Source organism: Natrix helvetica (assembly GCF_964273705.1).
Source record: "Natrix helvetica genome assembly, chromosome: Z".
NCBI classification, from domain to species: Eukaryota; Metazoa; Chordata; class Lepidosauria; order Squamata; family Natricidae; genus Natrix; species Natrix helvetica.
In genome coordinates this window covers 61,912,016-61,925,963 of record NC_138554.1, presented here as the reverse complement: position 1 = coordinate 61,925,963, position 13,948 = coordinate 61,912,016, and the positions used below count along the sequence as shown (strand labels likewise).

Here is a 13,948-nt window from a genome sequence, read left to right as displayed (position 1 = left end):
GCTGGAGCTGTTCAAAGTTTTAATTCAGCCACATCTAGAGCACACATCAATTTTAGGAATTTTTAAACTTTTAATATCTATCTATCTAATATCTATATGTATGCTACATTTAGATAGATAGATTTCTATACATCTTTCCATTATTATGGTGTTAGTAAAACACATGTATATTACATTAACAGTTAAATAACAGTGCTATTTGTCTTAGAAAATAAATGCATTTATGAGATAAAGAGAAAATGGACCTATATAACTTCACTAATGATAGAAAAATTGCCACACACTGAAAAACATTTTTAAAAACTGGTAAAAGTGTATTTTTATAGACAAGTAACATCCAATTAAAGCCTTCTTGAAAAATAAACTATAATCACATACTTCAGACAAAGTAATATCTGATCCCCCCCCCCCCCCCATTTTGCTGGTATTTGTAAGAAAGAACCTAAATTCCAATGCCATTCTAAGAATAATAGGCTGTCTTATTTTCTTTCCTGTATCTTTGCACCATCATCAGTTTGTATCTCTAAATTATATTCTCCTTGTCTATGGAGTTTGCACAAACATTTTAGCTAAATGAGAAACCAAGCTTGTTTCCCCAAAATATGTTATTTTAAAACTAGTAAACAGCAGCTTTTTGTGGCCTTAGGAATACAAATAGTTTATTAATGAGACAAAATCATGGAAAATGCTTTAAAATTATGGACATTTTGCAACACTATTGACTGTTTTCAATATCATGAAATAAAACATATTTCTGCAGAAATTGCATAATGGTTTAAAATATTTCATATAGAAAGCAAGTACAACACCAGATTTTTATTTATTCTCCTTACCTGAAACGAACATTTCTTTTGTAATAGTAAAAATTGGGGTAGGGAGAATTCTGATTTCCACTTCTTAGGATTCTCTTTCATTTCATAAATACCTTAGGAAGTAATGGGCTAAAATAGTAAATTGATCTACAAAAACACATAATATACTACATCATGGAAGATAGTAATAATACTATATTCAACACTTGACAGTCTTGAGACTTCCCATGTCAGATATGTTGATTCCATTTCAGAATAAAAGCAATGAAACTAGGTATCCGGTTTACTGCGAGGAGCTGCTCAGATCATCAAACAATGGAGCCAACAAGAATGAATTCATTTTCTTTCTGACAGAAAGTCAGGCTGAACATTTGGAACTCAAAGGAACACCCACAACTCACTGATTTTAGCTACCAAAAAATGATTTATACCCATCTTTACTCCAGATATTTATATCTGGATAAAAATCCATTTTCAAATGAACAAATGATACTTGACAGTTAATCAACTGTCATTCTCTGCTACTTGGCTTTCTTCCCTATGGAAAGTATTATGAGTTTTTGTCCCATCAGTACTCAGACAACTTATAATGTTTGAAATGGAATTATCTGATAATAGGACATATAAATAAGATGAGATACTCTTACTAAGAAATGGGTTTTTCTCACAAAATATGAGAAGAATACAGTTGAATGTATTGTTGAGTGATTGTATGCAAGATGTAAAGGTATCTAATAATATGTGTAGATAAATAAATATAAGAAAGAATAGGCCCAGTTAAGTGAATCAAGGATTCCTATGCCTCTGTACAACATATTAAACTTTCTATTCATTCTTAATAAATTCTTAAAATATGCCATCAATGAATCAAAATTCTACAGTCATTCAATCTAGTATTGGTCCAGTATACTGGTCCACTGCAGAGAATAATGAAAAAGAGATATTATTTTTAAAACTGCATACTTTTTAAATTATGAAGCTCTATTTCAGGATCCTTTTTAGATGATACACTTATTTCTGCATGTTTTCTTAAATCCCATTCACATTTTGCTAAAAGACGTAAGGCTGTTTCATCATCTTCATCCACTGCCAGATACTTTTTTGACATAGAATTAATATATTCAACTCTTGGATGAATAAACCTGGAATGAGAAAATATGGCACAACAGCCTAATCAAAGAATTATCAAGACCACACCCATCAGCACTGACAGGGTATACCACATATATAAAATGAAAACAAACCTTAGTCCTTTCTAACACATTAATTGACAAAAAAGACAGAGGGGCTCATTCTGGATTCACTTGACCAAGCCTTAAGTAGAAAACCAGAATTGAGAAGACAGCAACAGACAGCAGATGTACTGGGTTGTGGACAGACCAAACTGCAAAATTTTTGCATGTGCACAAAACGCCCTCTCTCAGTGAACCAGTAGTAAACCGGTTGGGAACCCACCACTGAATAACAACATTGATTGGAATATCTGCAAGAAAAAAAAATTGACAGCCAGGAAGAAGTGATGGGAATAACAAAATAAACATTATTATAGAAAATGAAGAAGATAGATCCTCTAAGGCTTTATAAATAAAACAAGCAAGCACCAACCTCATAACACCTCAGACTTAACAATTGTAAAAAGCAAAATCTGGACAGTGGATGCTGCAGTATCTTTAGACAGCAGAAAGAAAATCAACTAAAACAACTAAAGACTGGCAAATAGAAATAGAACAATTATGCAAAAGAAAGCAAAAATATTATCAATTGTAATAGGCAACTTGGGTGTAATCCCAAAATATTTGAAAAACCAACTGAACATGATTAGCATTGCTAAACCAGCGTCAGTTATTTGCCTAAGACAGTTTTACTTGGAATAGCTTACATCTTACATCCTGCGATCAAATTTTTATTATTAAACAGCAATATCTGCCTACCCCAGGTACTTGGGAAGGACTCGCTAGTTGTATAAAATGTCAAATCCAGTCTAAACATCTAGGTGACTGTACAACCAACCATATTATTATAACAATATAATAGTTTAATATAAAATATTGTATATTATTTATTTTACATACAATATATGCATTATTATAATAAAGCAAAATAATAATAATATTAATAATGTTATCTGGCAAAATCGGCTAATTACTGAATGTTTAGAATCAAGACCTGAAGCTTATGAATGCATCTGGTGCAGCCCAGATAGAACAGTACCGGAACTTCTACTTTTTATTTATATTTTATCTAGATGTAAAGTTTATCGTACTATTTTTAAATCTCATTCCAAAAGGTTTTCTAGCTTTTGTAAGCATGGCTTGGTAAACAAAAGTAGAAAAACAATCTCATTGCAATAACATGAATTCCATTAGAATTTCAGTAATGGTTTCCAACATTTTCAGAACTGTGCTATTGTCATTTCTTCAGTTTATTTTTTTAATACCTGCTAGGTTTAATTCTTTTGGCTAAAACTGCTGATTTTTTGAATGTATAGGCTTGATCTGAGGTAAAATGCAAAAGTGATGCTTTTCGGTCACTTTCTGTTACGGGAAAATCATCTAAAAAAAAAAAATCCAATATGACAATCACTTATACAGATATTTTGAAAGTACCTTTTTATTGTTAAATAATGTTTAATCATTTTAGAACGTGTATTTCAAAAAAATAAATGACAAAAAGTGAATTTTTAAAAATATATACATAAAAATAAAGGTACTATTAAGGAATTAAATATATATACATGTATAGACACATATACATATACACACACAATACCCTGCCTTTATCATTTTTACAAATAACAGTGAAGTTAATGTTTCCGACATACCTTTCTCTTCCTATTTTCCCCACAATAACCCTGGGAGATGAGTTGGGCTGAGAGAAAGTGAATGGCCTAAGGCCCCCCAGCTGGTTTTCATGACTATGGCAGGACTTGAATTCACCATCTCTGCTTTCTACCCTGGTGCATCAACTATAAAACCAAACCTTCTAAATATCTTCAATTCATGAAAGTCTCCTTATTTAGGCATTTGCAGTCTCATGTTACCTTAAAACATTTTAAATGGGAACTAAAAAATAATTAACCATAAAAGCTGACTCATACTGGCCTTATCTCTCTATAAGCAGAAAATCTAACGCATCTTAACAGAGTAACTCAATATCAGAGTTGGAAGGAACCTCAGAGCTCTTCTAGTATAACTCCCTGCTCAAACAAGTGACTCTACCAGGAGTGTCAAACTCGATTTCATTGATGGCTGCATCAGGGTTGTGTTTGACCTCGGAAGAGATAGCGTGGGCATGGCCAGGGCAGGTGTGGCCAGCTCAACATCACTTGTGTCGGAGGCGCCTATGGTACCTCAAGAACTCTGCCAGCGAAAACGGGCTCCCGAGCTCTGTTTTCAGCTGCGACGGCCTCCTGCAACCCTCTGCCAGCAAAAACAAAGCTCTGTTTTTGCTGACAGAGGCACTATGGCCAGTCCTTCACTGTTTCCACGATCTAGCCCCCAGGCATTGAGTTTGATACCCCTGCTCTATACCATTGGAGACAGATAGCTGTCCAGTCTCTTAAAACCTCCAGTGATCAAGTACTCACAACATCTGGAGGCAAGGCATTTCACTGATTGTTCTTACTGTCAGGAAATTAGTTCTAGGTTGGATCGCTCTTTAACAAGTTTCCATCCATTACCATCCACCCTTGGAGAATAGGTCAGTTCCTTTTCTTTGTGACAGCCACTTACATATTGGGAAATTGCTTTAATGTCACCCATAGACCTTGCCTCCATTAGACTACACATTTCCTGCAAATGTTCTTCATATATTTAGCCTACAGTCCCCTATTCATCTTTGTTGCTCTTCTCTGAACCTTTTCTAGGATCTCAATAGCTTTTTTGGATTTTGTGATTGCAGCATCCACATTTAGGTGATCAAAATTCAGATGCTTGGCAACTGACTCATATTTATGACTATTGTAGTGTCCCAGGATCATTTTGATAAGCAAACTCATTGGGGGAGCCAGATTCATTTAACAAGCTTGTGACTAACTTAACAACTGCAGTGATTTTCTTAATAACTCTGGAAAGAAAGGTTGTAAAATGGGGTAAAACTCATTTACAATTGCCTCATTTAACAATGGAAAATTTGGGATCAATTCTGGTCATAAGTAGAAGACTATTTGTATGTTTGTTGTGGTCTACTTTGCCTTGATGAAGTCCAAGTATATTGTGCTCAGAGCATTTTGCTTACCCACTGATTTAGTAACTTTGTTTTTGACAAACTCATGTTGGCTTCTAGGAATTACTTTGCTTGCTTCTAGATGTTTGCAGATCTGTTGCTGATTGGTCCGTAGTTTCCTGGATCCATTTACCCCTTTTTCTGAAGAAGGGAAACTTCATCAGCTATTTTCCAGTCCTCTGGTAGTTCCTCAGTGGTCCTGGATCTTGGAAAGATATGGATCAGTTGGTTCCAAAATCATATTTGCCAGCTTCTTCAGAACTCTGGGATGTAAACCACCTGGTCCTGCTGATTAAAATTCATCTAGCGTGGATAGGTATTGTCTTACTATTTTGTTGCCTCTTCTAACTTGTATTCCTTATCAATTTTTTCTGATACTACTTTTGATAAGTTGGAATTCCCACCCCTTTTGTGTGTAGACTGATACAAAGAATGAATTAAGCAGTTCCACTTTCCATCTACTGCCCATCACCTTCTTGCTATCTTCTCCCATTAGTGGACATCCATGACTTTTTTTTTTACATGTTGCAAGAAGCTTTTTTATTATTCTTATTATTGACATTTATTGTAGTCTATTCTGAGTCTTAGTTTTCCTGACTTCACCTTTGCAGATTCGCGCTATTTGCTGATATTCTGTCTCAGTTATGTGCTCCTGTTTCCACTTTTTATATTTGCCCTTTTTGTCTTTCAGTTCACCACAGTTATTTGTGCAGCCATCTCTTGTGAGATCTCTTATTTTTCCTTTTTATTGGTATTGTGCTAGATTGGGCTTCTATAATCTGCTTTTCAGAATTTCCCAAACTTCTTGGATTGCTTTTCTATTAAGAATTTCTATTTGTGTAATTTTTCCAAATTTTCTCTAAGTTTGTTGAAATCAGCTCTTTTACGGTCCAAGTCACTAGTTTGACTTTGTTCTTCCATGTTTGTGCTTCCATTATGTTGATTTTCAATAACACATAATTATTCTTGGCAAAGTTCCTGTAACCAACTCCTTCCATAATTTCAGTTGGTGAAAATTAAGTCCAGTATAACTGACCCTGTAGTTCTCTTCTCTACTTGTTGAGAGGCACTTGTCTGCTAGGTTCCTCAGGAACCTGTTTGCTTTCTCACTACTGCAGAATTTGTCTCCCAGTTGACGTCAGGATAGTTACCAATGTCATTACTATTATGCTGTGCTTTCTGCACATCTTTAAATAACTCGTTAGCCAAAAATTCATCTATTTTCTCTGATTGGTTGGATGGTCTGTAACCTATACCAATGGCAATGTCATTTCTTTTTCCTTTTATATTAACCCAAATGCATTCAAGAAGGTTTTCATCATTGTTTTGTTGAATTTCTATAGAGGTGTAATTGTTTTATATATTGCGCAACTCCGCGTCTTCTATTATTTTTATTATATTTCATTTTTTAAACAATTGAATCCTTCTATCTGTATTATGGTAATCAAGCTGTAGTCATGGGTTTCAAACTGCCAAATTTCAATAATGGCAACAATTGTCATATCTGCCCTCATGTACCTGGGACTTCAAATTCATCTGGTTTGTTCCTCATATGTCTCCTAAAATAGGATATGTAGGAAGCAAATACAGGGAAACGAAAAAAGATTCAAATGCCTATAAACTAACACTCAAAGTGTTATTGTATAGGCATTTGAGTCCTTTTTAGTGACCCTATGTTTACTTCCTCTATCTCCTATTTTATATTTAATTTCCCCTTCTTTCTTATTATTGGTTGATAGTCCTTTCAATTTATACTAGGAATTAGCTTCTGAAAATTTATCTCCCCCCCCTCCAGTTTTAATTTAATGCTCTTTGGATATGACTAGCCACTTGGTTTCCAAAGACCTTCTTCAGAGTTCTTATGAGGTGAAACCCATCCCCTGACAAAAATCCCTTGTGTAGGTATTGAAGATCTACACCTTCAACTAAATCACACCATTTCCTATGATAGTTTTTCCCCCATAAGTGGCTATATAGTTGTAGTATACACTGGCCAGCAAGGAAAGGTACAAAGCATTCTACTGGAGGTCAACATTTCAAACCTATATTTCCTATTTCATTTTGATTAACACATCTAGAAGAATAATCTGTTAAGCTATGGAATATTTGGTTCTTTTGTTTTATTTTAGATATATGACTCCAATACTGAAAAAAGCAGAAAATGGATTTCCCCAACTATTGTACAGTGGCTTTGAAAGCTACTTTTTTCCAAGAAAAAATATTTACTTAAGAAAATCCCATAAAGAGATGGTGTATGTCTATGGTGGATTGTGAGTATCAGGCAAATGGTTCCTACATCTATTCTTCCTCTACTGCAATCTCCTCCAACTACTAGATAGAATTATATATTTTACATCTACCAATATTACATGCAAATACAACACACCAGAAGAAGAAATGAGAAGATCACTATAGTTGTCTCCTGCAATCACCTGAAACCAGCAAATAAATTGTATGTGCTGGAATCACCCAAACTATAGATAAATTATTAAAATTTCAAGTTTAATTAGTCCATAATCTGACCAACAGTAAAATTTGTGCAAGCCTACTTACCTAACTGTTTGAGATTAGGAAGCATATGTACAACAAAAAGGCGATAATCTGATTCATTTTTAACAACAGGATTCAGTCGGAAATCCACAACTTGAAGTGCAGTTAAATTGTGGAGTCGTAGCACTTCTGATAAAGAGGAGATGTGATTGAAGTAGAGATTGAGCTTTTCTAAGTATGTGAGATGTTTAAGACCCTGTTTTAAAATATGAATAAAGTCTTCCTCAGTAAACTTACTCTTGTAAAATGACTAAGACAGAATTGTATCATAAGATTCTCTTTTTCATACATATGCTTTATAATACCTGTGCAAAAAAGGGGGAAATTTACATCATGCAATTTGCTCCCCTTGGCACTCCATCACCTTCTACATCTACATATAGTGGATGCCTCTGTAAAGAGGATATCTCAGATGAGAACTGAAATAATGATTATTTCTCAGTATCTCACCCTTGTCAGATATTTCAGATGTGTAGGCTGCTAAATTATAGATCAATTTACAATTATGCATAAAAGTCGGTGAAATCTATTGAATTTTCAATGTTTCTGCATAAATATACTCTAAGATATGAATTATTTTCCACACAAGCGCCAAAACTAAACAAAGAGAACTATGTTAAACAAATTAATCCAAAATTGCTCACCTGAACTAAAATAAATACTTTAACACATAGGGAATGCCTTTTATTTTCCACATTTTAAACATTTGCCTCAATAGTTCCTTTACTACTTGTTGCAAAGTAGCTTTATTCTGCACATATGGAAAATCTCTACACATGTGCTTTATTATATCAGGATATTTTCATGCCAGGACCATTTCAATTGTTAGGTAGTAAACAGATATATTTAATAAACCCAAAAATAAAATCCCCAAATATACAATGGAAAATATTCAAACTCCCAAAACTTTTTACCTCCAGTGTAGTCAGTGCATTGCGTGAGAGGTCAAGAGATTTCAGATAAACAAATTTTTTCAAGGAGTTTCCTAAATGAGTGATCTTTTCATATATTCCAGGAAGAGACAATGATCGGATATCAGCTGAAATGAAAACATTGCTGGCAATTTAATATGACTTACTTTTGACCGTACTTATAAAAAGGAGGGGGGGAAATCAGACATGTACAGCAGGTTGGGGGGATTTTAAAAGAAAGAATTACCATTAGAGGAGAATATTTGTAGCTCTGAGTTGAACTAGGTAACATCATCATAATTCCTTGATTGTGTGTTGTTTATGGCAAAAACTACTAACTCAAATAATCATAATGTAAACAATGGCCTAATAAGAATCATGAAGAACACTCCTTCCAACACTGACAGGGCAAGCCACACAACTGCATATAGGCACACACGCAGAGAACAAATCCCACTAGATTTTAGCATTCATTATATATTATCTCGTTGTGTAACCAAGCTTAAAGAGTACCAAGGACCTCACAATCAAAAGAATTGTAAGGCACGATTTTGGCCATTGCCTCCAACTTCAAAAGTGTAAATTAAAACATTCCAGATAAATGGCTACCTACTCTCTGTTTGCATATATTTACTGAAGAGAAGCCTATCATTTGCTTAGATAATTGATTCTATTGCAAAGTGATTTAATGACTAGTAATTTTTCTATAATAAATTCTGCCTATCCTTCCCTGAAATCCATTACAGGTAATGCTCAACTTACAACCATTCATTTAGCCGCTGTTCAATGGCACTGAAAAAAAGTGATTGACTGCTTGCACTTACAACCATTGCAGCATCCCTATGGTTATTTGATCCCTCCTTCAACAGAGGCCGCGGGAAGCCCCTTTGCAGGGTAGAGCAGAGGAATTTGGGGAGTATCTGCAGGACAAAATCGCTCAGATTCGAAGCGACTTGGTCTCTACTAGTGGTCTAGAGGGGACGTTGGAGGTGGGTCTTGAGGCTCCACTCTGGGAGGAGTTTGACTGTTACTTCCGACGATATGGACAAGCTGCGTAGGCGACTGCCACCACATGTTTACCACCACATGTTTACTGGACCCGTGTCCCTCCTGGCTTGTACTGGCATCCTGGGAGGTCACACGAGGCTGGCTCCAGGAGTTAGTCAATGCTTCTTTGAGTGAGGGGTTCTTGCCGGCCGTCCTGAAAGAGGCGGTGGTGAGGCCCCTACTCAAGAAGCCTTCCCTGGACCCAGCTGTGTTAGCCAACTACCGTCCCGTCTCCAACCTTTGCTTTCTGGCGAAGGTTGTAGAGAGTGTGGTGGCACAACAGTTTCCAGCCCGGCCACAGCACGGAGACGACATTGGTCGCGTTGGTGGATGATCTCTGGAGGGCCAGAGATGGGGGTTGCTCCTCCATCCTGGTCCTACTAGACCTCTCGGCGGCTTTTGATACCATCGACCATGGTATCCTATTGCATCGACTGGAGGGGCTGGGGGTGAGGGGCACCGTTCTGCGGTGGTTCTCCTCCTACCTCTCTGGCCGAGTGCAATTTGTATTGGCAGGGGGGCAGAGGTCGACCTCGAGGCCGCTCACTTGTGGGGTGCCACAGGGGTCGGTCCTCTCGCCTCTCCTGTTCAATGCATATATGAAGCCGCTGGGCGAGATCATTCGTGGGTTCGGGGTAGATTACCATCTGTACGCGGATGATACCCAGCTGTACATCTCTACCCCGAACCACCCCAACGATGCCGTCAAAGTGATGTCCCGGTGTCTGGAAGCCGTACGGATCTGGATGGGAAGTAACAGACTCAAGCTCAACCCGTCCAAGACGGAGTGGCTGTGGCTACCGGCACCCCGGTTCAACCAGCTGATTCCATCACTGGCCATTGGGGGCGAACATCTGGCCCCCATGGATCGGGTACGCAATTTGGGCATCCTCCTAGATGCCTGGCTGTCAATGGACGACCATGTGACAGCCGTGGCAAGGGGGGCGTTTCACCAGGTTCGCCTGGTGCGCCAATTGCGTCCCCTATTGGACCGGAACGCCCTTCGCACAGTCACCCATGCGCTTGTGACGTCCCGGCTAGACTACTGTAACGCTCTCTACATTGGGCTCCCCTTGAGATGCACCCGAAGACTGCAGTTGGTTCAGAATGCGGCCGCGTGGGCAGTCTCGGGAGTCGCTAGATACTCCCACGTAACACCTCTCCTGCGCGGGCTGCACTGGCTACCTGTAGCTTTTCGGGTGCGTTTCAAGGTGCTGATTATCATCTTCAAAGCGCTCCATGGCACAGGGCCTAGTTATTTGCGGGATCGTATCCTGCCCCACACATCCCTTCAGCCGATTCGCTCACACAGAGAGGGACTCCTCCGGGTGCCGTCCACTAGGCTGTGCCAGCGGGCGACGCCCAGGGGAAGGGCCTTCTCTGTGATGGGCCCGACCCTCTGGAATGACCTTCCCCCTGATATTAGAACAACCACGGACCTCCGCTCCTTCCGTAAGAAGCTCAAAACCCACCTAGCCGGCTTGGCCTAATTCCAGCTCTCCCACCTCAGTCTGTATTTTTAAATTTTGGTCTTAGGCTAAGTTTTTAATTTTTATAAATTTGTACAGGGGTTTAAAGTTTAATTCGATTTTAACTATATTTATGATTATTTGTAAGGTTTTTAATTTGGTACCTGTACACCGCCCCGAGTCCCTTCGGGGAGAGGGGGCGGTCTAGAAATCAAATGAAATAAATAAAATAAATAAATAATTCAGACATTTCACAACCTGCATATATTTAGAAAGGAGGCAGCATGCTGAGGCAACCCTCCCATCCAGCTTCCAACAAGCAAAGTAAATGGTGGAATTCTCTTAATGACCATACAATTCACTTAAAAAACTGGAATTATTTGGTTAACAACTGTGACCAAAAAGGTCATAAAATTGGGTGCAAGTCATTTAAATAACCACTTTGTTTAGCAATGGACATAGGTGGCTCAGTGGCTAAGACGCTGAGCTTGTCAATCAGAAAGGTCAGAAGTTCAAATCCCAAGTGCTGTGTAACCGAGTGAGCTCCCGTTACTTGTTCCGGCTTCTGCCAACCTAGCAGTTCAAAAGCACGTAAAAATACAAGTAGAAAAATAGGGACCACTTTGGTGGGAAGCTAACAGTGTTCCGTGCGCCTTCGGTGTTTAGTCATGCCGGCCACATGACCACGAAGACGTCTTCAGACAGCGCTGGCTCTTCAGCTTTGAAACAGAGATGAGCACCGCCTCCTAGAGTCAGGAACGACTAGCACAAATGTACAAGAGGAACCTTTACCTTTACCTTTTTAGAAATGGATATTCTGGTCTCAAATTGAGAACTAGCTATATGCCTTCTACTTGCACACACATCCTCACACATCCAGACATACACGAGACACAGACATATATACACAATCATACAATTTTTTTCAACTATAGTACACATAACTGATATTTAGTTTGTAATCTCTTATTCTAGATTCATTTCCTCATGCACCAGCCTAGCTATTTCCCATCTTATGTACCTGCTTCTGCTTTTTAAATGAAGACCATATATTTGTCTTTAGTTTTTTTTTAGCCAAATGAAAAATGTGATAATAAAAAGGCCAGTCCAGCACAATACCACTGAAAAAGAAAAATAAGAAATTGAAGAAGAAACCAGCATGGTTGCACAAAGATCTCTCTGATAAATTGAATGACAAAAAAGGATAAGTACAAAAAATGAAAGAGGAACACCTAACTGAGACAGAATATCAGCAGACAGCCAGGTTCTGCAAAGACGAAGACAGGAAAGCAAATGGTCAGAATGAACAAAGTCTTGCAATAAAAGTCAAAGATGATTTTAAACAGTTTCTTTCAACATATAAATAACAATAAAAAAATAAAGGAAACAGTCTGTCCACTAAAGAAAGAAGATGGCAAGAGAATAACAGGCAGTACAGAGAAAGCAAAGCTGGTTAACTAATTATTTGCATCGGTCTTCAAGAAAAAAGAAACTATAGCCTTACCTACAAAAAATATAACTGTAAAAGACAGACTAGAAATAAAAGTTAGAATAAGCAAAAAGAAAAAGTTGGTAAGCGAACACCTGTTTCATCTTGATGAATATAACTCACCAGGACAGATTTAACCTAGAGTTCTAAAGGAACTGGCAGATGTCATCTCAGAATTATTGTACTACATCTTTCAAAAATCATGGAGCGTGGAAGTACCTGACAATTGGAAAAAGGCTCATGTGGTTCCCATCTTCAAAAAAAAAAGAGGAAAACAACAGACTCAGGAAACTACAGATCAATCAGCCTAACATCAATACCTGGGAAGATATTGAAAAAGATAATTTAAAAAACAGATCTGCGAACATCTAAAAACAAATAAAGTAATAACTAGACATCAGCACAGGTTTGTTAAAAACAGATCATGCCAAACCAATTTTATTTAATCCTTTGTCAAAGTGACTAAATTAGTAACTCAGCAAAATGCTGTGGACATAGTATACTTAGATTTCAGCAAGGCATACAACAAAGTAGATCATAACCTATTTCTTGGGAAGCTAGAAAAAGTAGGTAAATAGCATCACCACCACATGGATTTGTAATTGGCTGACAAATAATACTCAACAGTCCTTAATGGTATGTCTACATGGAAGGAAGGAAGCAGTGAGGTATGACAAGGTTCCGTCTTAGGTCCAGTACTCTTCAATATCTTCATAAACAATTTAGAAGAGGGAACAGAATAGGAATTTATTAAATTTGCAGATGATAATAAGCAGGCAAGAATTGCAAACTGCCTAGATGATAGGCTCAAGATACAGATGGATTTTAACAGACTAGAACACTGGGCCCTATCTAACAAAATGAAATTCAATGTAGAGAAAAGTAAAGTATTACACTTTGACAAGAAAAACCAAAAGTGCACATATAGATTGGGTGAAACCTGACTTAATAGCAGCAACTGTGAAGGGATCTTGGAGTCTTAGTGGACAATCAATTAAATATGAGCCAGGAGTATGTGGTGGCAGCCAAAAAAGCTAATGCAATCCTACATTGCATTCACGGAAGGTAATCAATCAAGATTACATGATGTATTAATGCCACTCTATAAATCTTTAGTAACACCACATCTAGAACACTTAGAGGTCAGTTGCTCCCGGTTCGGCCCAGATCGGTCAAACCAGTAGTGGTGGTGGCGGAAAGCTCCACCCACCCAGCCTGGACGCTTCTGCGCATGCACAGAAGCGTCATGTGCATGAGCGCTCGCACGAGCAAACCAGTAACACTCTCTAGAAAAAGTGCAGAGAAGAGCAACAAAGATGATTAGGGGACTAGGGTTAAAACATGAAGAACCGTTGCAGGAACTGAACATGGCTATTCTACTGAAGAGAAGGACCAGGGATGAGATGATAGCAGTGTTCTAATATTTGAAGGGTTGTCATAGAGAAG

General features: G+C 37.9%; 1 protein-coding gene across 3 annotated transcripts in view; it reads right to left on the bottom strand.

The window, feature by feature from the left end:
- Positions 1 to 13,948, bottom strand: part of CEP72 (centrosomal protein 72) — a 41,130-nt gene that overhangs the window by 26,110 nt on the left and 1,072 nt on the right. For all 3 annotated transcript variants that reach the window (XM_081971618.1, XM_081971619.1, XM_081971620.1), the window contains exons 2-6: positions 8,501 to 8,625; positions 7,590 to 7,782; positions 3,250 to 3,364; positions 1,776 to 1,954; positions 834 to 925 (exon numbers count right to left, since the gene is read on the bottom strand). In XM_081971618.1, coding sequence (XP_081827744.1) covers positions 834 to 925; positions 1,776 to 1,954; positions 3,250 to 3,364; positions 7,590 to 7,782; positions 8,501 to 8,625 — 704 coding nt within the window. The remainder of the gene's footprint in view (positions 1 to 833; positions 926 to 1,775; positions 1,955 to 3,249; positions 3,365 to 7,589; positions 7,783 to 8,500; positions 8,626 to 13,948) is intronic.